This window comes from Narcine bancroftii, chromosome 4, assembly GCF_036971445.1.
Source record: "Narcine bancroftii isolate sNarBan1 chromosome 4, sNarBan1.hap1, whole genome shotgun sequence".
In the NCBI taxonomy this organism is placed as follows: domain Eukaryota; kingdom Metazoa; phylum Chordata; class Chondrichthyes; order Torpediniformes; family Narcinidae; genus Narcine; species Narcine bancroftii.
In genome coordinates this window covers 302,541,434-302,566,991 of record NC_091472.1, presented here as the reverse complement: position 1 = coordinate 302,566,991, position 25,558 = coordinate 302,541,434, and the positions used below count along the sequence as shown (strand labels likewise).

Here is a 25,558-nt window from a genome sequence, read left to right as displayed (position 1 = left end):
GGGGTCATAAGGGTTAGGGGACAAAACCTTAGGAGTAATACAAGAGGATGCTTCTTCACTCAGAGAGTGGTGGCTGAGTGGAATGATCTTTGGAGAGGTAGTTGAGGCAGGGTCAATTCTGTCATTTAAGAGGTTAGATGAGTAGATGTGAGGTTAGATGTGAGGGGGTTGGAGTGGCAAGGGAGTGGGTTGGTGGAACTAGTGGAGTTAACGTAAATTGGTGCGGACTAGAAGGGCCGATATGGCCTATTTCCGTACTGTAAATTGTTATATGTGTGAGATAGGGAAGGATTTAATTGTTGTGGAGTAGAATAGTGCAACATCTTGGGCTGAAGGACCTGCTAGGTACTGTAATGTTCTATGGAAATAGAAAGTTTTAAAAGATTACAGAAACCTTTTAAAAACTCCATCTTGATAGTTACTTTTTACTTTGCGAAATTCAGCAGGCCTTGATTGCTGCTTGATTAACTTTAAAAAATCCTTTATTTTTCTATTAAATATTCTCTTCTTGATTGGCAGTCATTCAAGCAGTTCAACCTAATTATAGATTAATTTGTCTCTGCTTCAGTTTGGTGTTCTGCTGTGCTTGTTGCATGCCTCTCAAAACTTCCTTCATGAAGTTTAAAATACCTTCTCTAGCCATCTTATTTCTATTAATGACAAAGCAAAATTCAAAATTAACATTTTTAACCAATTTCAACAATTTAAGCCCATACTATAAAAATATTTTTATAACATATCGGTTTTGAAGCTGTTAATCTCTTTTAATCCACTTTCTGACCATTTGGAACTCCAGCTGCTGCAGCATTTGATTCATGGTGTCTCCTGCGATCACCTCAGACTGAGTTCAATGAAGAATTTATTAATTTGGCAACACACTTAAACTTCAGCAAAGTCCTAAGCATGTACTTTCCTTGATGGCATGAGAATGGCTTGGTTGGCAAAATAAGTCCAATATTTTTCAATTACCTGCAGCTGAATATTCAGTATATTTTCCACTGAAATTTGGCATTTCCCTACAAATGTTAACTATAGCATACATGTTTTTCTCGATTTGTACCTGAATTAATGCCATCAGCTAAAATTATATTTATATTTCCGATATTTGCTTTAGATGCAATACAAAACTTGGCCAGGAAAATTCAATGGATAGAGGATACCAAAAAGGAAGATTTTTCTCAAGAGAAGCACACATTTCTGGATTGTATTATGGAAGGTAAGCTGTCTGTTTCTTGTTACTCCTTCACTTAGCTTCCATCTCCAACATCACAGGAGCAGAAGCTTGGTGAAAGAACATAAAGCAATCCAAATGATACACATGAAATTAGAAATATTTAGGAATGTCCTGTTTACAAAACAAAATTGGGGGGACCTTTGGCTTGACTTTCAATCTGAAGACAAAAGAAATATGCAAGAGATTTTTCCTGCATTTTGTTTTGTAGTTAGGTGCAATGTTCAGTCTTTGGTGACAGACATGTAATAATGAATGATGTGAGATCAGCTATCCCATGTCTTCCTGCTTTGAACAACATACAGTTTTAAAGTTATCAGGAGTATTTTATTACAATCTATCCATACTACATACTAGGCTACCATGTAACACTCCCCTTTCAGAGGGGGAGTGTGGAAGGTAGTCCACAATCTGTGCTCCCTATTGAATAATCTACAGTTGATCATCTAGGATTGAGACACAGTAGTAGCACCATTAATAGAAATCTATCTGCAGGAAGCATCACTCCAAGATTCTGGAATCTTTCCAATCCCTGAAAATCATATCTTCTTGTGCAAAGTATACGTAGGCAATTCAATCGTATCCATTTCCATCATAGATTGTACTAGATTGTACTTATACCTTATTCACGTATTTGAGATTTAAAATATTTTTTATTAAAATATATTTGACCATTTCACCGTACTTGCATAACAAGGAAAAAAAAGCACCAACTCGGTAACATTTGGTTTCTGTTTACACTTTTCTTAGTGTGCAGATATCCAGCATCAAAGACCACATCATAATACCAAATCTACCATGGCGCAAATGGGAAAATATAGCATTAAAATGCACAAGACCAGTACATCTCCCTCCTTCCCAGACATTCAAGTACCTTTTAGATGCAAATTATCTCAAATTTTTGTATGGCTTCAACTTGAGTGCACTTTGTGATGCAAATCCTTCACACACAATACCAGAATAATGGAGGAGGCAGAATTGTAAAAAATTGTTTTCGCTTACCACTTCAATCCTGTGAAGTGATTTCCATCCCCCCCCCCCATCAAAAATACACGATTTAATAAAAAACTGCATCACACTGCAAAGCTAAGAGTGTGAATAATGTTAAGGTCAAATGCTAGACTGATAATTGATTGCATTTATACTAACTATTCATGGTTTTATTTCAAAGACTATTCTTTCAAATTGCAACTGGATTTTGAAAAAAGTGTAAGTCATCCAGAGATGACATTAAAGAGCATGAAGCAATTAGTCTACAACTGAACTACAAATTATTTGAAACATACACAGAGCATCTGGATATGAAAAAGCAATTTCTTAGAATAAAGGTGTTAATTAATTAATAAGTGCAATGAAGGATTTACTTGCTGTAACAAGCAGCATGTTATTGTGCAAATAATTTTGATGTTAATAATAAGAAACGCTAATGGTATTAAAGTCTACAACCCCATAAGAGCGCACGCAAAATACCCTTTCATTCCAGAGCCATTTGATCGTTATAGTAACAAAAAGACCAATGAAAGTATTTCACCAGAAATGTTGTAATCGTGTCTAAATCACGGTTCACATTATCAAGCAAAAATTAAAATAGTGTGGACTGTGAAAGTTAAAATGTCAGTACATCTCTTCAGTCTTCTATTTGAAGTTCTCTTTTCAGGCTGAAATAAAAGTTTATCGATTAAAATAGTGCCATATCAAGATGTGTGAAATGACGAAAGCTGTAATATTAAGTTACCTTTTCAAATAAGCATGGACGTTGTCATATCCATGATACTTGGCCAGGTAAACAAGGACACCTGTTGCGCAACGACCTTCACGCTGTCGACAAAAACTGCAATTGCAGATCCCTCTGCAAGGAGGACAATGCCAGTTCTGAGGGGGGTGGGGAGAAGAGTAAAGTATTATAAAGCCTCCCATAGAATCTTTTCTCACTTAGAAGTATTCAAGGTTATGCACCCAAGTGTTCTAATATTTTATATACATTAGGCTATATAATTTTTTTTAATGGCAAACAATGCAGATTTATTCTAATGAATCATCCATTTGGTAGCAGTCTCACTTTCTACAGGCAGGGGAAAACAAACAATATATCTGAACGAAGCTTCACAATTGACAAAACCAACTTAGTAAAAGATATTTAACAATTTTAAAATAACTACATTGATAATAAAAAAATTCCTTTTCTTTAATTGTTAAATAATTATACTATTGCTGCAATGAAAAAAAAACTCACAGGATCTAATAAAGCATTCCTAACAAGTTCACCGTATCGATTACGCAGACAGGGGCCACAGAACTGTCCACGAACTCCAATACATTCCAAGTTGCGACAATTTGTTTTTGTATCAATTGTTTTCTGGCGGCATTGGTGGCAAGTTGTACCCTACAGTGAGACAACAAACACGTGTTCACCAATGCTTTTCTGTTCACGTTACCTTTAAATACTTAAAAAGCAGAGTACAAATATTAATGACTATAAATACATTATCTTCAGTGCATATACCTACTTCGTGCAAGTCTTCACAAATTTTGATTGGTTAGGCTTGTCATATTACATTTTAGATTGAGACAATACTCAAACAATAGATAAAATACTGTTGGGGAAAATCTTCCAGCTACATTTACTTGCTGATAACCATTTAATGGTATATAGCCAAGCAAAGGCATGATTAATTTTGTTCAAATATATGATTAGGAGATACTATAATGGCAACACTCCCTCAGACAGGAGAGCAGGAAGTAGAGACACAGCGCTCCTCCCCAGGGTCCTATTGCCAAGTTGTAAAGGCCCCCACACAGGCTTGTTAAAGGGGTTGACAGTGTATTTTCCTAAAAATATCTATAAACAACAGAGGTCCATATCCATGCTTGACAGCAGGCCATGAGGGTTTGTGGATTCCGAACATTAGAGGACTGTCACAGGGCGCCAGAAGTGGGGAAACTTCCCCTGCTTAGGAGGAGAAAGCAGGAAGAAGACCCAACAGGGAAGGAGACCATGAGCAGACCAAGGGGCTCAGTGGCTGACATATAGGCTGCTGGAGACTGGCTTGTAAGAAGCAGGAATCTGAACTGTGATTTGATACGTTGCCAAAGACAAGGCCCCCCCCACCCCGGAGAGGCCTCAGGCACGGAAAGCTTCCTGACAGTCAGGTTTCCACAGACACTAGGTAAGGTATTCAAATTTGCGACTCCAAACAATGCTCTTGGCGCTTCTTTGTGTCCTTTTAATTTAGTTGCCAAACTTCGTGTATTATTACATTTTGTGTGTTAGTACAAGACAATAAAGGAATCTTAAAGATCTTGAACCAATAGCATTTGCGACGCTGGAAGTAGCACAACTTTTAAAACAATGGCCCTGGTCATCCAATAATGTATACTTAATCAATAAGCGGGTCTCAAATGTGGGGAAATACCTTTTCACCTTAAAAATGTGACAAAATCAATCCAATGCATCATAAAGTGCAAACCATTCCCGGCCTTCAATGTAAACAAAAAGGAAAAAAAACCTACTGAAGTACTATTATAAATTTTTTCTTTAGCTGACAAAGAAATATTTTCCAGTTCTTCCTGAGAGACGTCTTCAACAGGTCGTACCACATGGGGGATGGCAAGTATGCTCGGTCGGCTTCTCCTTCGAAGAGGCACATCTGGCTGGGAGTAGACAGAGAAGCAAGAGTCAAATCACTATCACCACACAGTTCAAATGTCTCTGCAACAATGGAACATTACCGCACAGTACAAGCCCTTTAGCACAAGATGTGCTGACCTACATAAAATGACCACAACCATTTAACTCTTCTCAATCACACATCCATAACCCTTTATTTTTCTTGCATCCATGTATCTATCCAACTATAAAGATGGAGTTTTTTTAAATTTAATGTAATCTAATCTATTTACATTGAACATTACAGCATCTTACTGGGCCTTTGGCTCACAATGCTGTTCCATCTATGACAGACTTGTGTTATTATTAATCTTTATGATAAAATAAATATTTTTAGAGAGCTACTTTCTGGGTTGGAAACACACAAAGATACTTCCATACAGAACACCATTTTTAGAGACATTGTGTCTCCTGTGCCCAGCTGTAAACAAGCTTGTATCATTGTTCAGTTGAAAGCTGTAAACAGCCATAAAAGAGTTATGATTGTTCCATAGAAATATTAAAGACAATGAATGTTTGAATGAAGATTATAAAATAAATTTACTTGCGGATGACGTTTTGCTGTATTTGGTGAATCCTGATGTTTCTCTGCCAGCACTTCAAGATTCCTTAGAGATTTATGGTCAATTATCTGATTATAAGGTTAATTGGACTAAAAGTGAAATTTTATCAATTAGTAAAGATGATTATTCAATGTTTAGAAATATTACGAATTTGAAGTGGACGAAACAAATTAAATATTTGGGAATTAATGTTAATACTGACTACCAAAATTTATATTCACTTAATTATCTTCCTTTAATGAAGAAGATTAAGGCAGATTTAGTTAAATGGAAAGATTTACCTTTGGGTTTATTACGAAGAATTAATACTATAAAAATGAATATTTTTCCTCGTATACAACATTTATTTCAATCAATTCCTTGTTGTATACAAAAAAGATTTTTTAAGGATTTATATAAAGTAATTAGGGATTTTTTTGTGGAAAGGAAAATTGAAAAAATTGATGTGGGATTTTCAATTTGGAGGGTTACGGCTACCTAACTTTCAATTTTATTATGAAGCAGCTCAATTTAGATTTCTTAGCACATTAATGGCCACACAAGATACGCCTAGTTGGGCACAGATAGAATTGGCAGTTATTTCTGAAAAATTTTCGAATGAATTTTTATTTCGATGGAATAAAAATTTGTTACGAACTTATGATGTACCAATATTGAAACATTTAATGAATTTATGGACAAGTAAATTACATCAAATGGGATTGAAAAATAAGTGGTCGGGAAGATTACCATTATATAATAATCAACTTGTTCCTTTCACGGTATCTAATACTATTTTGAAACAATGGGAGGAGAAAGGAATACATAATTTATCTGACTGTTTTTTAGAAGGTCATATTGTTCTTTTGTAGAATTGCAAAAGAGATTTGATATAAGTGGTTATTCTATATTTGTGTATTATCAGTTAAGATCTTTTGTAAAACAGGTATGCGGTCGTCAAATGAATTTACTGTCTGAAACTGATTTTGAGAAATATGTGCTCTCATTTCCAAAAAAGGGTTATATATCAGGTTTGTATCGTATTTTGTTGGAAAGTGAAAGTAAAATAGATTGGGATAAAGATAAAATGAAATGGGAAAAAGATTTAAGTTTAACAATAACTGAAGAAGATTGGTCTGAAATCTGCTGTAATAGTGTTCGAAAATTGATTAATGCTAGATTGGCGAGGATTAATTATAGTTTTATACATCAATTATATTTAACACCCGAAAAATTTAAAAAAATTTAGTTTTAGTAAGTCAGATCTTTGTTTTCGTTGTGATCAGGTTTCTGGTACTTTTTTTACATGCTGTTTGGTTGTGTGATCGGTTACAACAATTTTGGAAAAGTATTCAATCTGTATTTAATAATCTATATAATCTTCATATTGTATTAGACCCTGATATATTTTTATTAGGGAATATGCAACCGTTGATTGATTTAGAATTAGATAATTATCAGATCTCTTTTATTTACTTAGCGCTGGCAGTGGCCAAGAAATGTATAGCGATTACTTGGAAGAATAGAAATGTATTGTCTTTAGATAGGTGGTATTCAGAGATGAAGTTTTGTTTGGTTATGGAAAGAATATCTTTTTCTACACAAGATAAGATGTCTTTTTACGAGTTAAAGTTGACCCCATTTATTGATTATATACAATTTAAATAAGTTTGAATTAATCATTTTTTTCTTTAAAAAAAAACCTTTTTTATTATATATTTTTTCTATATATGTTTTCTTTTTTTTCTAGTTTTTTTATTATTAGTTTGTTTTTTTTTGTTTAAGTTCTTTTTGTTTTTTCATATATTCTTATATAATAAATTTTTTTTGGATTAATAATTAATACTTAAGTAATTTTTTTTGGTTTTTTTAATGTATATCCATCTTTTTTTAAGATATATATTTTTAATTTTTTTTATTATACTAATAGTATTAATTCTTCACTCTATCGTGGGGGTGGGGAGGGGGGGTTTAGGGGTTAAAAATAGTTTTTTTTTAGTCTTAGTTTTTAGTTGTTAGGGGGAGATGCCGAGATTGGTATTGTATTAACTATGTTACTTTGTACTTGTATTACTTTATTTTGTATTTTTTCTGTACATGAATTACTTACTATCTTCATATGTTAAAATTAATAAATAAAGTTTCGGAAAAAAAAAGACAATGAATGTTTGTTCAGAAAGGCATCTGTGTAAACAGCCATTTGCCTTACGGTCTGTTTACAGGTAGGAGACCATTTGCTTGTTGACTCATCATTCTGAAGAAATGAAACTTTAACACCAAGAAAGCATCTCTAATAATGAACCAGATTCATATGAAGTCATAAAATGCAGAAGGACTGTTGTACTGTTCTCCTTGTCAAGGGAGGGACACACAATTGGAGTAGCTTTGGAAAATATGGGTACTTTGCTGGGTTTCTTTGTCAAGAGAGAGCAGTGCTGTTGTTGCCATTTTAAATGGTCATGTGAGTGAAAGAAAGGAAGATCATTCTTGCATGTGGATCATAACAATTTTTAACGATTATTTCATAAAATCCTTGCCTGGGTTTGTGAAAACATTGTGAAAATCACAAGTTCTGTAACCTCCATGCAAAAGAGGAGAATTGTGGAAAAATATTTATCTGAAAGCAACTACAAGAATTCATGAGTTTTGAGAAGTCTTGGTGTCTCAACTACATTATAACAACAGTTTAAAGACTGAGTTTCAACACAAAAGATTTATAAAACTGAACCGTAAATTTGAATCATCTCTTCAGAATTGTGCCTAAACTGTAAAGGTCTGGGATGATAGACAGACAAACACACGTTAAGTTTAGAGTAAAGTAAGATTATTAATAGTTAATAATAAAAATTGTTTTAAAGATACCATTGTCTTGGTGAATTTCTATGGCAGTTGGTCTAGGTCGTAACACAACCTACAAGTATGTACTGCTTAACGTCCACGAAACGTTCTGTAAAATTGGGTGTTATGCAATGTTGGAGATTGTCCAAACACTATATTACTGTATATACTTAGCAAAGCTATATGGGATACTGAACCTAAGCTAAATTAAACGGTTTAATTTTTTAAAAATTCACTTTTTAAACTTTTATGTAAACACTTGCTTAGCCTATATCACACACAATTTAACAGAGGATCGGGATCATCCACATTACTGTTCTCAACTTATTCAGTGTTTCACTGAGTTTCAGGTGGAATAACCTCCGTTGATGAACCTGTCACTCTGTAATGCCTGAAGGTCCTGCCTGAGCCTGTCCTTAGAGCGGAGTCGGCTGCTTCAGGAATATGTCCAGTGTTGTTTGCTTTTTCTTTTCTTCATATATGCAGCAAACAATGCATGAGCGTTCCTCTCTATCAGTGAAAAGCGTTCGGTGTTTTGGTCCATCTCTTCAGCAAGCTGTTAAGGTCTGCAAAGAACTTAACTAACCCCCTAACAGTGAACCTCTTCTTCACCTGTTCATCTTCTCCTTCTGAAGTTTCCTTTTCCCTTGCCTCTTCTTCAGCTTTTCCCTCTTGCTCTAGTTCCAGCAACTTTTCATTTGTTAGTTGCTCAGGAACCATCTCTAGGTGTTCAATGTCCTCATCATCCAAGTCTAGGTTCAGGTTGTCGTTTACCACGTTGACAACAGCTCTATTAATCCTTGCAATCTCATCATCTTTTTCTAATCCCTTAGCCATATAACAATTGCAGTATGGAAACAGGCCATCTCTGCCCCTCTAGTCCGTACTGATTAAGTGATCTCCTCTAATTCCACCTACCTGCTTCTCTGCCCATAACCCTCCAATCCCCTCACATCCATTCACTTTTTCTTAAATGACAAAACTGACCTTGCTGCAACCACCTCTTCTGGAAGGTCATATATTCCACTCAGCCACCACTCTGTGAGTGAAGACGCTCCCTCTCATGTTACTTCTAAACTTTTGCCTCCAACCTTTATGACCCCCTCATTCCAATCTCACCTACCCTCAAGGGGAAGAGCCTACTCACATCTACTCTATCTATCCCCCTCATAATTTTAAATACCTCTATCAAATCCCCCTTCAACCTTCTATGCTCTAATAAATAAAGATCCAGTCTAATCAATCTTTCTTTGTATTCTAGATACTGCAATCCAGGCAATGTTTTATTAAATCTTCTCTGCACCCTCTCTACCTTACTTATATCCTTCCTATAATTTGGGGACCATAACTGCACACAGTAGTCTAAATTCAGCCTCACCAATGTCTTGAATAGTCTCAATATCACCTCTCAACTCCTATACTCTATAAGGCCAGCATACCAAAAGCCTTCTTTCCCACTCTATCCACATGAGATTCCACTTTCAAAGAATGATTAACCATTATTCCAAGATCTCTCTGCATTCCTCAATATCCTCCCCTTCCCTGCATATGTCCTGTTTTGATTACTCTTCCCAAAATGAAGCACTTTACACTCATCTTAAAGTCATGTTCAGACCACTTCAGTATGTTTTCCATATGCCATTCATGCACCCTTTGGTTGCACAATAATCCCAGGTCCAAGCAAGGTTCTTTATGCAGTAGAAAATGTTGCACTCCTTCCAGAACTGCATCAATATTTTGCCAGTGTCATTAGTTGAGGCAACAGCCTGAGCATAAGTCCTTCTCAGGTATTAAGCCTTGAATGTTGCAATAACCCTTGGTCCATTGGTTGGATGAGAGGGTGTTTGATGGGAAGAACACTACTTTGATGTTGGGGTGGAAGTCACCAATGAAAGGGGGAGGTCCTGGAACATTAAAAGGTATGCCTTCTTCCAACTAATACCTCTCCATTTCACTGTCATAGCAATCGAGAAGGGCATCCTGAAACAGCATTTGTGTCAGAGAACTTTTTATTGCTCCTGTAATAAACCGGTAAGGTTTGTTAATATTCTTGAAAGCCCTGGGATTTTCACTATACCAAGAAATGGCTTTAACATAGCCAGTAACATTGCCTCCTAACAACACTGTCACTCTGTCTTTAAAAGCCTTAAAGCCTGGCCTCCTTATGGTTGAAGGTCCTTTCAGGCATTGGCTTCCAGAATAAGGAGGTTTTGTCCATATTGAAAATTTGCTGGGGAAAATAACCTCCCTCTAAGGTTTCAACAAATTCTTCTCCTACATTTGCATCATCACTCACAGACTCACCACTCACTCTCACATTATGCAGCGAAAAGCGTTGTTTGAAATGCCTGAACCACCCAGACCTTAGCACTAAATTCGATATCATCGTCTGGTCCTGCTGCTTCTTTAAACATCTGAAACAAGCTTCGTGTTTTAGCAGTGATTCTCAATGTGCTCAGAGGGACTGTTTTTTGTGTTTGGTTCTCAATTTCTCCATATCTGCTTTCGGTCCCTCTTACATTTTCCTTGTAGATTCAGTGGAGCCGATCCTTTAACAGCTTGGAGATTTTTTTCGAGGATCGTGATTCTCGAGTTCGACGCGCCTAATTCACGAGCAATAGCATTCACTCTTTTTCCACCTTTGTGTTGTTTAATAACCTTTTGTTTAACTTCCAAATCAATACTTCTCCTTTACTTCTTCCTGCTGCTGTTACTAGTACTGGTTTTGCTGCATTTGGGAACCAGGATAGATAGAAAGTACAGTACCTACATACGTAAGCCTTTGTCTACAAAAGACACGAGTTACACGTGTTGTGTGAAGGAAATTGTTACATCCCGTTCTCTGTTTGGAACTTCGGAACTCTATTATAACCTAATGGGACCACGGACGTCTATGCAGTTGGACGTTGCCGGAACAGACATTAAACTGCGCATACCTGTACTCCTTCCATATCTTATACCCTCTAAGTTTGGTTTTCGAACCAATCAATGCCTCTCATAATCTTACATACAGAGGTATGATCTCTTCTCATCCTTTGTCACTCCAAATAGAAAACCCCTTGCTTCATAAGACAGGTTCTCCATTCTACACAACATCTGGTAAATCTCTGCATCTTCTACATCCATGAGGTGATCTGAACTGCATGCAATACTCAAGTGTGATCAAACCAGAGTTTTAAAAAGCTGCAAAATTACCTCATGGCTCTTGAACAACTCCTCTGTTAATGAAGGCCAGCAGACCATAGGCCTTCTTAACAAACCTATCCCAAAGATATTTTTGTTCTTCTACATTGCTAAGAATTGAGCTATTGACAACATAATCTGCCCTTTTGTCCTTTCAAAATGCATCACCTCACACTTATCCAAATTGAACTCCATATGCCATATCTCTGCCCCACCTTGCATCCTGTGGAAACTTACAACTTTCCACACTATCCATAAAACCTTCGACCCTTGTGTCATCTGCAAACTTACTTCCACTTCATCACAAAGAACAGGGGCTCCAGAACAGATCCCTGCATAATTTCATTAGTCACTGACCTCCACTCCAGTCAGAGTACATTCCATCTACTATCTCCTTCAGACTTCAGAATCCACACAGCCAAGGTTTCATGGATCCCATGCCTCATGACTTTCTGAATAAGCCTACTGGAGGGGACCATGTCAATTTAAAAAAAATATTCAGACTCTAATAGCCAAAATTAATTAAATGGACATGTTGATACTTTGTCCATACACATCATCTAATGTATACAAATATACAGATGTGGCAAGTATTCACCCACCAGCAGCTTAGATGATGCACCTTAACATTCAATAAACATACATTCAACAATAAATCTGGGATCGATCTGCGGCATAAGAATGAAAGAAATAGGAGTAGGCCATCTGGCCCTTTGTGCCTGCTCCACCATTCAATAAGATTGCAGCTGATATGACTATGGACTTAACTCCACCTTGTTCGGTGATAACCATAACCATATAACCATTTACGGAGCGGAAACAGGCCATGTTGGCCTTTCGAGTCACTGATTTTGTGCACCCTCTTCAGGGGTTGGTGATTTTAAGTGTAGTGTATCTTTGAGAATTTTAACATCTATCCATAGGTACTCTGTACTTTGGATGTGAAATCTCATACTACCTGCCTTTTACCTCATAACATTCAATTCCCCTACCATGTAAATATCTATTCAACTATGTCTTAAATGCATTTAATTGGATAACTTCTACTGATTCCTTGCGCATATAATTCACTTCTCTTTGGAAAAATCATTTCCTCCTCATCTCAGTCTTCCTGTACTGGTCTGTCCAATTCCAAGATGTAGCATTCCCAAATTTCTATTTGTCAAATTAACGTCATCTGATTGCACAGGTACAAACCGACAGAAAAAGCGTTCTCTGGTCACAAGCCAGATAAGCTATAAAACATCAGCTGACAGGAGAACAGAAGCTCAATGTTTTTGCAATTTCTTGGTAAAAATGCATTATTATTAAAATACAGAAGGAACTCCCCGTGATTTTTGGCCAGGTACTGACTTCAAGACCAAAAATCAACAAGTTTAATCCCATAAGGTAATATTCTGTAATACTCACCTTTGTTCTGATGCCATTCCATTCAGTTACATTCTGTCTCAACATCAGATTGGACAAACACTCTTAAATAATTGTACGTATTACAAGGGATGATGTACTGCAGCTGATTAATCAACAGGCATGTATTTGGGAGATAGCAGGATAGTGAAGCACCTAGCAGAAACCCACCCAATATCAGGAAACATAAATTGTGCTCTCTTGTTCTTATTTATCAAAGAGAACATCACAAAGTTGGGATAAAAGCTGAGGAAATCTTTCCCTGCTCCTGGCCTCCCACTCTAACTTATCTGGGAGTCAGAGGATGAAAAGGAAAATATATTCTCACGAAGATTAAGAGCATGTCATTTTTAACTGGATTGTAAAAATGTAAATGTCAAAACATTTGATTAAAATCAATATTAGATGCAATGTACTGGTGGAAAAAAGCTCTCGACACTGGTAGCAGCAAAATGATGTGGACAGAAATCTGGCAAGCTCAATGTATCAGGGTTTAGGTCAATCGGATACAATTGGGTGGTACAGGCTCATAGGCTGAAAGGGCCTTTTTACGTCGCTGTAAATATGTATATCTATCTAAGAAGAAACAGCAGAACAAGTGGGTCTTCTGGATGACAAGATTTTTAACGTGTTCTACATTGTTGCAGTTTCAATTTATAATTTATACAAATGGCTTAGGATGAAGGCACCAATAAAGGTCTGATTGTTAATTTTACTAATGATGTAAAGCTAGGCAGGAAAGTTAGACTGAAGAGGACACAAGGAGGTTAAAAAGGAATAAAGATGGATTAAATGCATGAGCAAAGATCTGGTAAATGGAGTATAACACGAAAATGTGAAATGCACATTTTGCATGAAAAGTGCAAAAGAGACTGAAGACCTTGAGATGCAGAGGGGATCTGAACATCCAAGAGAACAAATGTCAAAATGCAGGTACAGCAAATTTACAGAAGAGTGTATTATTGCTTATGACCAAGGGAAATGAATACAAAAGTAGGGTCGTTATTCTTGTTATGAAGGGTATTGGCAATACCACACCTGAATTACTGTGTTCTTTAGTATTTCCCTTATGAGGAAAGATGTATATGCAGTTCAGGTTTAATTGACTAATACCTGGAATTGACAGCTGTCTTATGAGTAGTTGGTGCTTCTGGTAGTTTGGAAGAATGTGAGGGGATGTAATGAAAACACACACTCCTGATGGTCTTGACTGTGATAGATACAGAGAACTTCTGCTAGAAGAATCAAAACTTTGGGGGGGGGGGGGGGGGGGAAATCACAGCTAAAACAAAGAATCAACCCATTTTTGTGGGAGGGAAAGGTGGGGCGAAAACTGGACAGAGAAGGTGGTGAACATTTTACCCCCATTGGGACATGAACATTTGAAACTTTCTTCCTCAAAGGGAAGTTAATTTGAAGGCAGAAATAGATTCTTGGTAAAACATTACATTAGTGCAGTTCCTTTGTCCCAAGATGTTGTGCTGACCTATATAAACCTAATCAAAAATTTAAACCTTCCCTACCTCACACTATACCTCTCAAAATTTTGTAGCCTTCTATTAAGTTACCTCTCATCCTTCCCTCAAGATGTACAATATTCTCCAATCCAGGCAACATTCTGGAAATCTCTGCACCCTCTCCAAAGCTCCACATCTTTCCTGTATTGCGGCAACCAGAACTGAACACAATATTCCAACTGTGATCTAACCAGAGTTTTATAGAGCAGCAGTATTACCTCTCAGGCTCTTAAATTCAACCCCCCAACTAATAAAGGCCAACATACAATAAACCTTCTTAATTACCGTACTGGGGCAGCACAGTTGACGTAGTGGTTAGCACAATGTCTTTACAGCTCCAGCAATTGGGACCGGGATTCAAATCCCATGTTGTCGGTAAGGAGTTTGTACGTTCTCCCTGTGTCTACATGGGTTTTTCCCCAGGGGTTCCTAGGTATTTTGTGACAATTAATTATATGCAATTGAGACCTCATGCTGCCCTCGCCATGTACTAACTGATCTTTTACTGTAACACAATGCACTGTAAAGCACCCTTGCTGTTCTACTTAAAATTACTTTATGCACATTAGCGTTGACTTGCTGGACTGCTCACAAAACAAACTCTTCTCACTGTACCAGGTATAATTGTGACAATGAATGAAGAATATGTAAAGGTAAATCAGGAAGTTTTACAGTTTGGTCTAATAGGTTGAACAATGGAGGCTAATGAAGCACTTGAAGGAAATGAAACATGCTCTTGCTTATAGTCTTATATAAATTTTAAGTTTCATTGCAAGCCTATGAGGTCAAAAAGGAGAGAGGTCAAGCAGTTTTGGATGAGGTGGTTTCTGGAAGATGGTAAGCAAGACGACACCCAAGCCCTGGTTGAAGAACATGGTCTGAAGAACAAGCCATGTTATGGTGGTAGAAGCAGGTGGACTTTCTGATTGAGCGGCTATGGGCTGTAAGATCAGTATGCAGTAGGAATGGGCACCGAAATTGCTTACGATGAGCAGACAGCGTAAAAACCATTAATTTAATTATCTCTGCCAAGTTTTGACAAATGTGAAATTTAAGGATGATCAGAATATTTTCCAGCAAAAACTATTGTTTAAATTGTGAAAGCTATGTTTCTATTGCATAAACTAAAACTCAATGCCAATTGTTTCAACGATTTTCAAACTGCCTGCCAACCTGCAAAGTCAAGTGCCGCAGAGAGCTTCAAAACAAAATATATTGACTTTCAATATTTCTTAATGAGGCATTTATTCCCAAGTCACTGCAGACACCACTGGAATAGATCTCTTATAATTTTTATGAACATTAAGTCTTTAACTGTAAAGGTTATTAGACTTTACAAGTGACCACCAGAAATGCAGATTAAGCTGGCAGAATCAGTGCACCATGAAAGGTGTTGTTAATAGCAGTGCAAATGGCTTAATAGCTCTCTACCTCAGAGAAGTCATTATCTCGAAACTTTCTTTTCGTCATAAAGCTGACATTATCTTCTAGCTCAAATGATGGAGAAGGAGGACCGTCAACCAAGGATCTTGACCGCGTGCGAGGTCGAGCACTGCTCTCAGGATTCTGTCTGGAAACATTTTCCATGAAAGAATTTCTTGGCGGGCGTTTTGGTTGCTAAAGAACACAACAAATCATAATTAATTTCACAACCCAAAAAAATATTCTTGCATGATCTTTAATGCATAATCTCCCCTTATTTTAATATTTGTTTTAAAATATACAATTTGCATATTCTAAAAAAAAACACCTGTTGCAGAGTTTTTTGATAATCTTTTAGAAACTATTTAGCCAATACAGAGAACTAGTCCACAAAGCATATCGTATGAATGAGCCGCATTGTGCAACAGACCTTACAGCATGTTCATAAAGTTGCCATTTCAAGTAAATAAAATGTAGCCACTAATTAAAATGCAAAAAAAAAGATAGCCACTAATCTGAAGTTTAGTCCTTTCAGTTCAGGGTAGATCATTGAAAAAGATAATCACAATTGTGAAAAGTGGCCACGGGTTACTGGAACTTTTATGTCATCTGTGAACAGTTTTGAGCAATAACGAAGCGTATCCTGTCACTACTTACCGATGGTGTCCTTTGAACAGAAACTCTCCGTGGAATTAGCCCTGGCACAGTTTTCAACTCTGCTATCAGTTTTGCCAGCTTTAATTTTAAAAAAAAAGCAAATAAAATTTTACATCAATGCATTTTACATAATCTTTAATGATTTTGTAATACTTTTAAATTATAGAATTTTCAGTACATCATGCAGTCTAACTTGACCACTTTCATGTATTACTAAACTTCAAATTTAAATTTATTATATATATTTTTTAAATTTAGACATACAGCTCTGTAACAGGCCAATTCGGCCTTGAGTCCGTGCTGCCCAATTTACACCACATTAAGCTACACCCCCAGTACGTTGTAAACAGTGCAAGGAATCCAGAGCCCCATATAAAATCTACACAGACATGGGAGATTGTACAAAACTCCTTACAAACAGTGCAGGATTTGAACCCAGGTCCAGTCCTGACCACTAGCGCAGTATAGACATTGCGCTAACTTCTATGTCCAATCGTGCCGGTCATCTGATACATGTACAACCCAATGAGAGCATTTCTCCAGACCATGCACAAAAGCACCCAGTATACAAATAAAATCTATACAAGTACAGAACCCTGCATCTGAAACACTTGGGACCAGACGCTGTTTGTTTTTTTTTCAGTTTTCAGAACAAAACCAAAAAAACCCAAAACAGCTCAGTAGCATCACCAGAATACTTGTATCAGTGGTTAAACAAACGACGTGAAAATTCACATGAAATAATGTTTGATTCGTACCCAAAAAAAAACCCTCTCTGCCACTGGTCCCTCACACCTCCCAACTGCCACCGCTGGTCCCCAACTACGATCCCAGTTGCTGCCCAGGAGTCAAGAGGTGACTTCTTCGATGCAGACAGCATCTTCCAATTGCTGCCGCTGGTCCCCGACTAAGGTCCCCACTCCCGCCAGGGAGCCAAGGTGACTTCTTTGATGTCGATGGCAATGCACCCGATGTTGAGAATGGAGTTGCCATCTCCAGCTGCAGCTGATGCTGAAGACTGGGACCTAGCTCCATTTGGCATCTTCCCAGCCAGAACCAAATAACTTTTTTTTTTAAACTGATTTTGTAATCAAACTGGCGCCAACAGCGTGTAAAAGCCCACATGGGCAAGTCAGGTGTTAGATTTTCCCCCCCACTTGTGACGTGATGTCAATACTAAAAAAAAGTTTGGTTTTTGGAACTTCGGATATGGGGTACTCAATCTGTGTAACTATTTGGTATGATTTTAATGGTTACACAATAGGTAGTCTCACTACCTGAGGGAAGCTCTTCCCCAGCCTGACAGAACTGAGTTTGATAGTCCTGGTCCACCTTCTTGATCGTACTGGGTTGAAGATACTGTGTAATGGACGGAAAGGGTCTTCTTTTATTCCTTGAACCCTATTTAGACAATGCTCCCAATAAATATCAACTATAAAGGAAAGGGAGGCAGACCCTAGTGATCCTCTCTGCTGTTTAAACGATCCTCTTTATACACTTCCGGACTGATGGTTTGCAACTACCATAAACACACAATGAGGCAGCCAGATCAGACCCTCTCAATAGTGTTCCTGTAAAAGGTTGTCAAGATGGGGGCCAGTAGCCTTGTTCTCCTCAGCCTCCTTAGGAACTGTAAGTGGTGCTGCGCCTCCCTGACTAACTAGGGGGTGTTGCAAGCCCAGCAGAGGTTTCCCATTATATGCACGCCAAGGAACTTTGTGCTCTCCGTGACAAAACTATTGGCGTGTAGTGGAGAATGATCATCCCTTATGAAGTTCACAATCACCTCCTTTGCCTTGTTCACACTGAGACTCAGGTTGTTGTTCATGCATCATTTTAAGGGCCTCTCAACCTCCTCCCTGTCTTGCAACTCATTATTTCTGATGAGGTCAACTACTGCTGTATCATCCACAAATTTGATGATTTTGTTGGAAGGGAATCTGGCAGTGCAATCATGAATGCATCAGTGCTATTCACCTCAATCATTCCACATGGTATATGTTCCACAGCCTCATCACATCATGAGTTAAAAAATTCCTTGCTAAATTTGTATTTTAGTTCCTCTTCTCAGATTTTCTTTTCTGACCCAATCTTTCTTTGCTAGGTTTATGCTAACATACCTTAGAATTATAGAATGGTTACAGCACAGACCATTCAGCCAATTACTTCTCTACCACAGCAACTCTCCACTTACATCATTTTTTTCCTCACAATATTTTTATCCAATTCTCTCTTGAAAGCTACCTCAAGATTCCAAACAGACACTATACACAAAAAGACTTATGCCACTCTTAATTCTCCTCTATATGTATATATATATATATATATATATATATATACACACACATTATAATTATATCTTTCTTTGGCTTGGCTTCGTGGACGAAGATTAACGGAGGGGTAATGTCCACGTCAGCTGCAGGCTCGTTTGTGGCTATTATATTTATATATACACATGACCTTAAGTCCTTGACCACTTCAACAGGAATATCCACTACTATTCCCTCTCTCCACATTTGTTCATTATTTTATCCAATATTCTAACAAAGCACCCCTCAGCCTTCCTTTCCAAAAAAACATGCCACCCTCAAAATTGGTTGCCCATCCTTAAAAAAACATTCTCAAGTCTTTAGTTTAAATGTCAGCACAACTTCTCAATTTTTATAGTCAATGTCCCTATTAATAAACATTTTTTTAATCTGCCTCAGTTTTCAAATATCTGCGCAGACATATGCCTACCCATCCCATTGCTTCTATACCCCTTTAGAACAGTATCTGTTATTCTATACTGCCCTCATTTCTCCTGCTTACCACTTGAAACTTCACTTGCCACATTTTTTTTTAACCATCCCACAAGTCTGTTCATATCCTGCTTCAATCTATAGTCGACCGTAAAGCCACCTATTCTACCCCAATGCGGCCATCGGTAGCCACCTGAAAGTGGAGAATCCGCCCGAGGAACACTTACCTAACCCTCCTTGGGTAAGTATATTCTCCGGCCCGGAGCATCCTCCGTTGCACCTGAACACAGCATCGTGAATGCAGTCCAAGACACAACCCTTCCAAGTTATTTAATATAAGATTTAATATCCTATTATTGTTTCTCTCGCCATCAAGTAGGTAACAATTTAACAACAGGTCAAAATTAAAGGTCTGAAGATATCTCAAAAGAGATACAGGGCTTGGAGAGGGGAAGGGAACGCAGAAGTGATTATGGCCACACGATGCGGCTCTCGTTCAGCCAGCACGTTCAGGTGACAGGCATCTTCTATGCGGCCACCTGAACGTCCCAGCTGCCCTCCCCCAGCCACATCTGCCGGCGCATTTTCTGCCTCAGAACACCTGAAAGCGGGTTATGACTCGTTCACAGCCCACAATAGCCCCAGGTTTTGAACCATCCCCAAATTTAGAAATCACACCTGTTAATCCCAATATATAAAGAAAAAGCCAATTGCTCTAATACCAGAATTAATAAGTCATTCAATTCCTAAACCTTTGAAAAAGACCCCTCTCCCTCCAAATTATAGCTATTTGGTTAATGGGAATTCACTATTACAGAATTCATTAATCACCACCCAAAAATTTGAGACATGGGTGGGGGGGGAAGCTCATAGAAATGTGGGGAAAAAGTTAATGTTTTCTCAACTCGTGTTTCTTGATGCTTGCGCAGATGACAGAGATTAAATTAGAGAGAAAAAGGGAGAAAAAAATCACGTGGAATTCAGGACTCCGGTCACCTGTGCTGATAATATCAGGATGTTCCTGATCAGTAATGAACTTCAAGCTTCTGTAACTTTTTAAGTTTGTCTTACTTCAAATTTAGCACATCTTATGCCAAATTTAAACAAGTACAAACCAGGTCACACAACTCCCACCCACGACAGTCATTATTTCCAATCCACCAAAATCCCAAACTCATTCACAATGTTCACATCCATCTGAGTAACAAAGCATTTACTGGACTAGATATAAACTGCAGCAAGCAACACCCTGATGTGTTTTCCAGCATTCGACATATATATCATTCACACAAGCTGACACCGCATAAATAATCTTCTACAAATAAGTAAATGTTTTGACAAACAAGTAAAATGATACACTGGTAGTGATATACAACAGCTGGATTGTGGTTAAAAATCTCTTAGTGCCAGAACCCAGCACTGAAAAGAGATTTTTTTTACCCTTCTGGCAATAGGCGACTGCACAACCATAAGTGATACAAACAACTCCTTGCTCTAGCTCAGCAAGTCAGTTAGTTTAGTGGGTGGGAAGGAGGAATTTAGAGAGAGGTAATCTTTTCTAACCAGTGAACAAATTAAACAAAAATATGCAGCATTTACCATGGCCTTGTTTTCTTTAATGTTTAGAGCTCTCTTTTCAAGAAAGCTTGATCCTCTGGGTTCATCAAGTTCAGAATCAGATTCAGAAGTCAACTCATTACTTAAGGCCACATTGGAGACCGGCATAGATACGCTTTTGTTTTTCCGAGATGGAAACCTGAAAGCCACACGCAATGGAAAAGAACGTTTGCTCCGTGTTCTGGGACTCTTTTTGAAATCTTCCTCACTCATTTCTTCCTCAGATTCAGATTTCACACTCTACAAAATAAATAAATGATGCATCAAGTTTCCTTAACAAAATTCAGTATTCATGCTTTTGCTGGAAACAAACCCAAAAACTGCAAGTAATGGGCACATTTGAATTCGTTTTTTTTTTTGTAAATCGTCCAAAAAACAAAGAAAATGTCAGCAATAAAAAAAATATTTTCACAAGATATACAAAATGAACACATCTTCATTGTTTACTCGAAAAAAATCTGCTTTCAGAGTAGATCACCACTCTCCTCAGTTTATTCCAACCCCAACAAAATGAAAGAAAATACAAGAAAAAGATATTACCCCACGCATCACTTTGTTTACAACACAGACTGTGACAGAATGATTCCCAAGCAGCAGGGAAATAATTTAGTAAAATATATGAGTCGTTGATGGAAGATTCTGAATAATGACTTTCAGGACAAGTCTGAACAAAACTGGAATCAGACATTAACGCATGCTATCTCGCTACTTCATTCAATAGATTTAAGCGGAAATGAAGTTCACAATTTATCTAAAGAAGTTTCAGTGCTTAGCATACCATGGCTTCCATTACATCTTTGAGGTCACTTTCAGAAAAACCATTGAATGTTTCATTTTCGTCAGAATCCTCATTAAAAATCCGAGCCAGTTCATCTGTCAGGATCTCTGTTCTGAATTTAGCTTTCTGAGAAGAAATAGAAGACTTGTTATAGAAGGAGCAACTATCATATTACAGGTAATTGTGGTCGACTTCTTTTGCATTCACAATCTTAAATTACACTTACACTGTTCGTAAAATTGTCTGAAGCAAAGCTATCGGAACTAGTATCTGATGATGACGTTTCCATGGGAACCAATGCTACATTTCTGAAGTCTTTAAATTCTTCCTTTCCAGAAAGGTCTATCTGCTGCAAGAGAGGGAAAAAAAATACACTCTTGAATACCTTTTAAATAATTTCTTTTGGTGTCAGGTTTTAATGATATGAATTCACTTAGCATAACACACAGTCCTACTCTGAATCTGCTTTGTGCTATGTAAATGGAATGCTGAGCCAATTTATTTGAGCTGAGCAGGCTGGCTTTGAGATTCGTAGATATTTATCATCAGTTGTGCTTATTCGATATTCAAACAGCATGTTTTGGTTAGTCTCAGAAACCAAAGCAGACAGATAAAGTTTTATTGTTCCACACAAAAAATCTGTAAGACCAGCTGGAACACTGACAATTGAGATGGGGTGTGGGGGGAAAACAGCAAATCTGTGATACTGGTATCATGACTTGAATGCAAATCAAATGGAATTTCAAACTCTATTTTACAATAATTGCAAATTTCACACACACAGATATTTTTTTAAATTCATTGTACAACTCCTTGTTGCTTGTAGAGATTTTTCAAAATATATTTTTGAATGATTTTACTGGTAATACTAGAAACTAGTGTACAGGACAAAGTTCCCAGTTTCAGACATAGTGTCTATGATATACAATAAAATCCTAAATGTAAAGGCTACAAATGAACCAATTTTCACTTTGATATCAACGTAACCGACAGCTGTCCCATAGTGAGAATTGAACAAACCAGAGAAAATAGGTCACAGAAAGGCTGCATTCATACCCTGACCCAAAGGTGCTTCCGACAGACATGACAGCCTGCAAGTCTTTTCAAGGATCTCTACAAGCAATACAAAAAAAACATGCTGGGTGCCCCACTGGGCTTTCACATTTGAAATGAAAATACCGCTCAGGCTGTTAGATCATTACTGGGTTTTCATTCATTTCTTCCTTTCACCACACAGGAAACCTTTCCTTTCCAATACAAAGACTCAAGTTCAGATTTTAAAATACAGCTTAGATTTCTATTATAAGGTGGCAAGCACTCCATTTGTGGCATCTCCAGGTTACTTAATTATAGTTTGAGGCACATGTTAAATCATGGGATTCAAATCACTAACTAGAAAGTGCCTGCTTTGCACATTTTCTTAAAGAATAGTACCAAAAAGCTCGAGGACAATAGGGATTTTACAGTAGCCTACATGAAGGTCCCTTTCCAATTAAAAACATCCTAAGGTATTTAAATGTTAAGATGATACTGAGTTACCCACAGAGATAAGAAAAAACAAACCTGTGCAAAACAAGTTTTAATGAGGGAAAACAGTTTTCAGAGGGACTTCCACGGTATTGGTGAATCATTTTAATTTGGGGAAAACTGACGAGGTCACAATCGGCCACGGAAGGATTTGAAAACAATTATGTCACTCTTACACACAAGACTGAATAACTCAACGAACACAAAGGTGACGGACAAATATGGCAGGGAAAGAAAGGAGTGGAACAGGAATGGTCTGTGAACTGTGCATCAGATGTTTTGAGCAACAAGCTGATGGACCAGATTCAATGGGTCAACAATGATTAGGTTATTTAGGGACACGGTCAGGTAGCAACTATGGAAGTTTTTTTAAATTTCAAAATCTACTTCACACACACACACATCATATTTGTTGTACATTCTATTATGGCATTAACTATTTGGATAGCACCATTACCACTAATGTAGCGCCCTCGCCCCCTTTAGTTGTTTGAGGGGCTTCCTGACCAGTCTCAGCCCTTCAATGTCTGGTAGTGGGAGAATAGTATACCGTGGCCCTTCCCCACAGAACCCTTGTGCTGTCTGTGCGTCCCTCAGCAAGAACTCTTGCAACCTGGAATGTGCCAGCCAGAACCATTCCCTCACTGTCATCTCAGTGTGTTGGAAGACCAACAGGTTTCGGACAGCCCAAAGAGCATCTTTCACTGATGATCTTCCAGCAGCTCTGGATATGCTCCATGGAGAGAAATGGCCAGTGTTTTTGGTTGAAACCCTTTGTTACAACTAAAGGGAAAGGGGAGAGAGCAAGTAAAAAAAAGGGGGATAGAGGGCAGAGCAGGCTGGGGAGAAGATGAGGCGATAGGAAAGTAGAGAACTGAAAGTGGAAGAGGTAGGGGGATTTAGAAGAGTTTGAGAGAAAATGAGATGGGGAGCAAGTAAAGGACAGGTGGAAACTGGAATTGGAACAGAGGCATGGGAGTGATAGATATTGGAAACCAATCATCTTAAAGACATGGAAAAGTTGGCCAAAACTTAACATGCAATCAAATATCAAAGCTACAAACAGAAATCAAACAGGTTTAAAAGTTCAAGACTTGTTTTTTCATTTCCAATGAAAATGACCAAAAGATTAATTCTGCTCCTCTCTCCAGATCTGCCCGACTTTATTTCCCTTGGCTGCAAATACAAATTGTGAGTTTCAAACAACCTGACAGAATTTCAGACATTTGGCATTGAAAGAAATGGAGCTGATGGCCAGGGAATACTGTTTGCGTTCAAACCAATCTCCCAACTGGATTACTTCAAGACATCCACAAGGAGTTAGAAAAGTGCATCTTATGCTGCAATCAGTTCTGGTGCCATTAGAACGAAAACCAGCAGCAAATTGCAAGCTCAACTGTAGACCTTGACTTTTACCGACTATTAAAAACTGACCATCAATCTCCCATTCTCCTGTTGATTATTTCTCTTTAACAGAAAGCACTGATGAGATATTAATAAACCTGGTAATGTGAAGACACTGAATTAACGTGCAGTTAAAATGAGGGGAAATGGTTTAAGCACCCTGGGTAATTGACTCTGACAGTTCAATTCCTAATAATGTCAAGACCATTAATTCCTCCAGGCACTTCCTCACACTGAACTGATCAGCACCCAGTTTAAAAATAAATATTCACACAACTTTCCAAAAACCATCAACATTAAAAAAAAGTAATTTGGGAGCATGGGAGGAGGCCATTCAGCCCATTGTACCATGTTCTGCAAGAGAATAGCTGTCTGACTATTCCCAAATCCCACTCAACCTGGGATATTGCATTGAAGTGCTCTTCCAGGTACTTTTGAGATGTGCTGGAAGTCTCTGCCTCCACTGCCCACTCCCCCCCCCCAACCCCCACCCCACCAATTGTTTCAGGCCCCCATGATTCTTGGTCAGCACTTTATTTTCTTAAAAACCCTCTTGCACTCTTCTAGTCGAATCCTCTTGTTATCAATCTAATTAGTTGCTGCCAGGCAACAGTCCTTTAAAAACGAGCCTTTTGAGAAAGTACACCACCCCAAAATGTGAGTTATTTTAGCATTGACACCTTCAGTTGGATTCATGCACTGCAGACAAAACAAGTGAATGTGCATATTCCCTCCTTCGCATGCAGCATTGGGCGACATTAGGCCTCACTTCCTTGGTGGGGGCGGGAATGGGGAAGGACACAGAACTCGTCATTAATCCCAGATAATGTGAAAGGTTTGCACAAATGATGAAGGGGAGACTGAGTTATCCTGATTTGCGTACATCTGCTCTTACACATGAAGGGTTTACACTTCAAAATTTCCTACACAATGCACATTAATATGGCTAATGATTTATTTCCAATTTTCACAATTTTATAAATTCAATAAAATTAACCATCAACACTACAACAAAAGCAATCACAGC

The 25,558-nt window shown here is 37.8% G+C and overlaps 1 protein-coding gene across 1 annotated transcript in view; it reads right to left on the bottom strand.

The window, feature by feature from the left end:
* Nucleotides 1-541: 541 nt before the first annotated feature.
* The window catches only part of LOC138762478 (cell division cycle-associated protein 7-like), a 38,528-nt gene continuing 13,511 nt past the window's right edge, over nt 542-25,558 (bottom strand). The window contains exons 4-12 of the mRNA XM_069936231.1: nt 21,827-21,949; nt 21,601-21,726; nt 20,805-21,062; nt 16,465-16,542; nt 15,817-16,002; nt 4,742-4,882; nt 3,465-3,614; nt 2,967-3,103; nt 542-650 (exon numbers count right to left, since the gene is read on the bottom strand). Of these exons, the coding sequence (XP_069792332.1) occupies nt 542-650; nt 2,967-3,103; nt 3,465-3,614; nt 4,742-4,882; nt 15,817-16,002; nt 16,465-16,542; nt 20,805-21,062; nt 21,601-21,726; nt 21,827-21,949 (1,308 nt within the window). The remainder of the gene's footprint in view (nt 651-2,966; nt 3,104-3,464; nt 3,615-4,741; nt 4,883-15,816; nt 16,003-16,464; nt 16,543-20,804; nt 21,063-21,600; nt 21,727-21,826; nt 21,950-25,558) is intronic.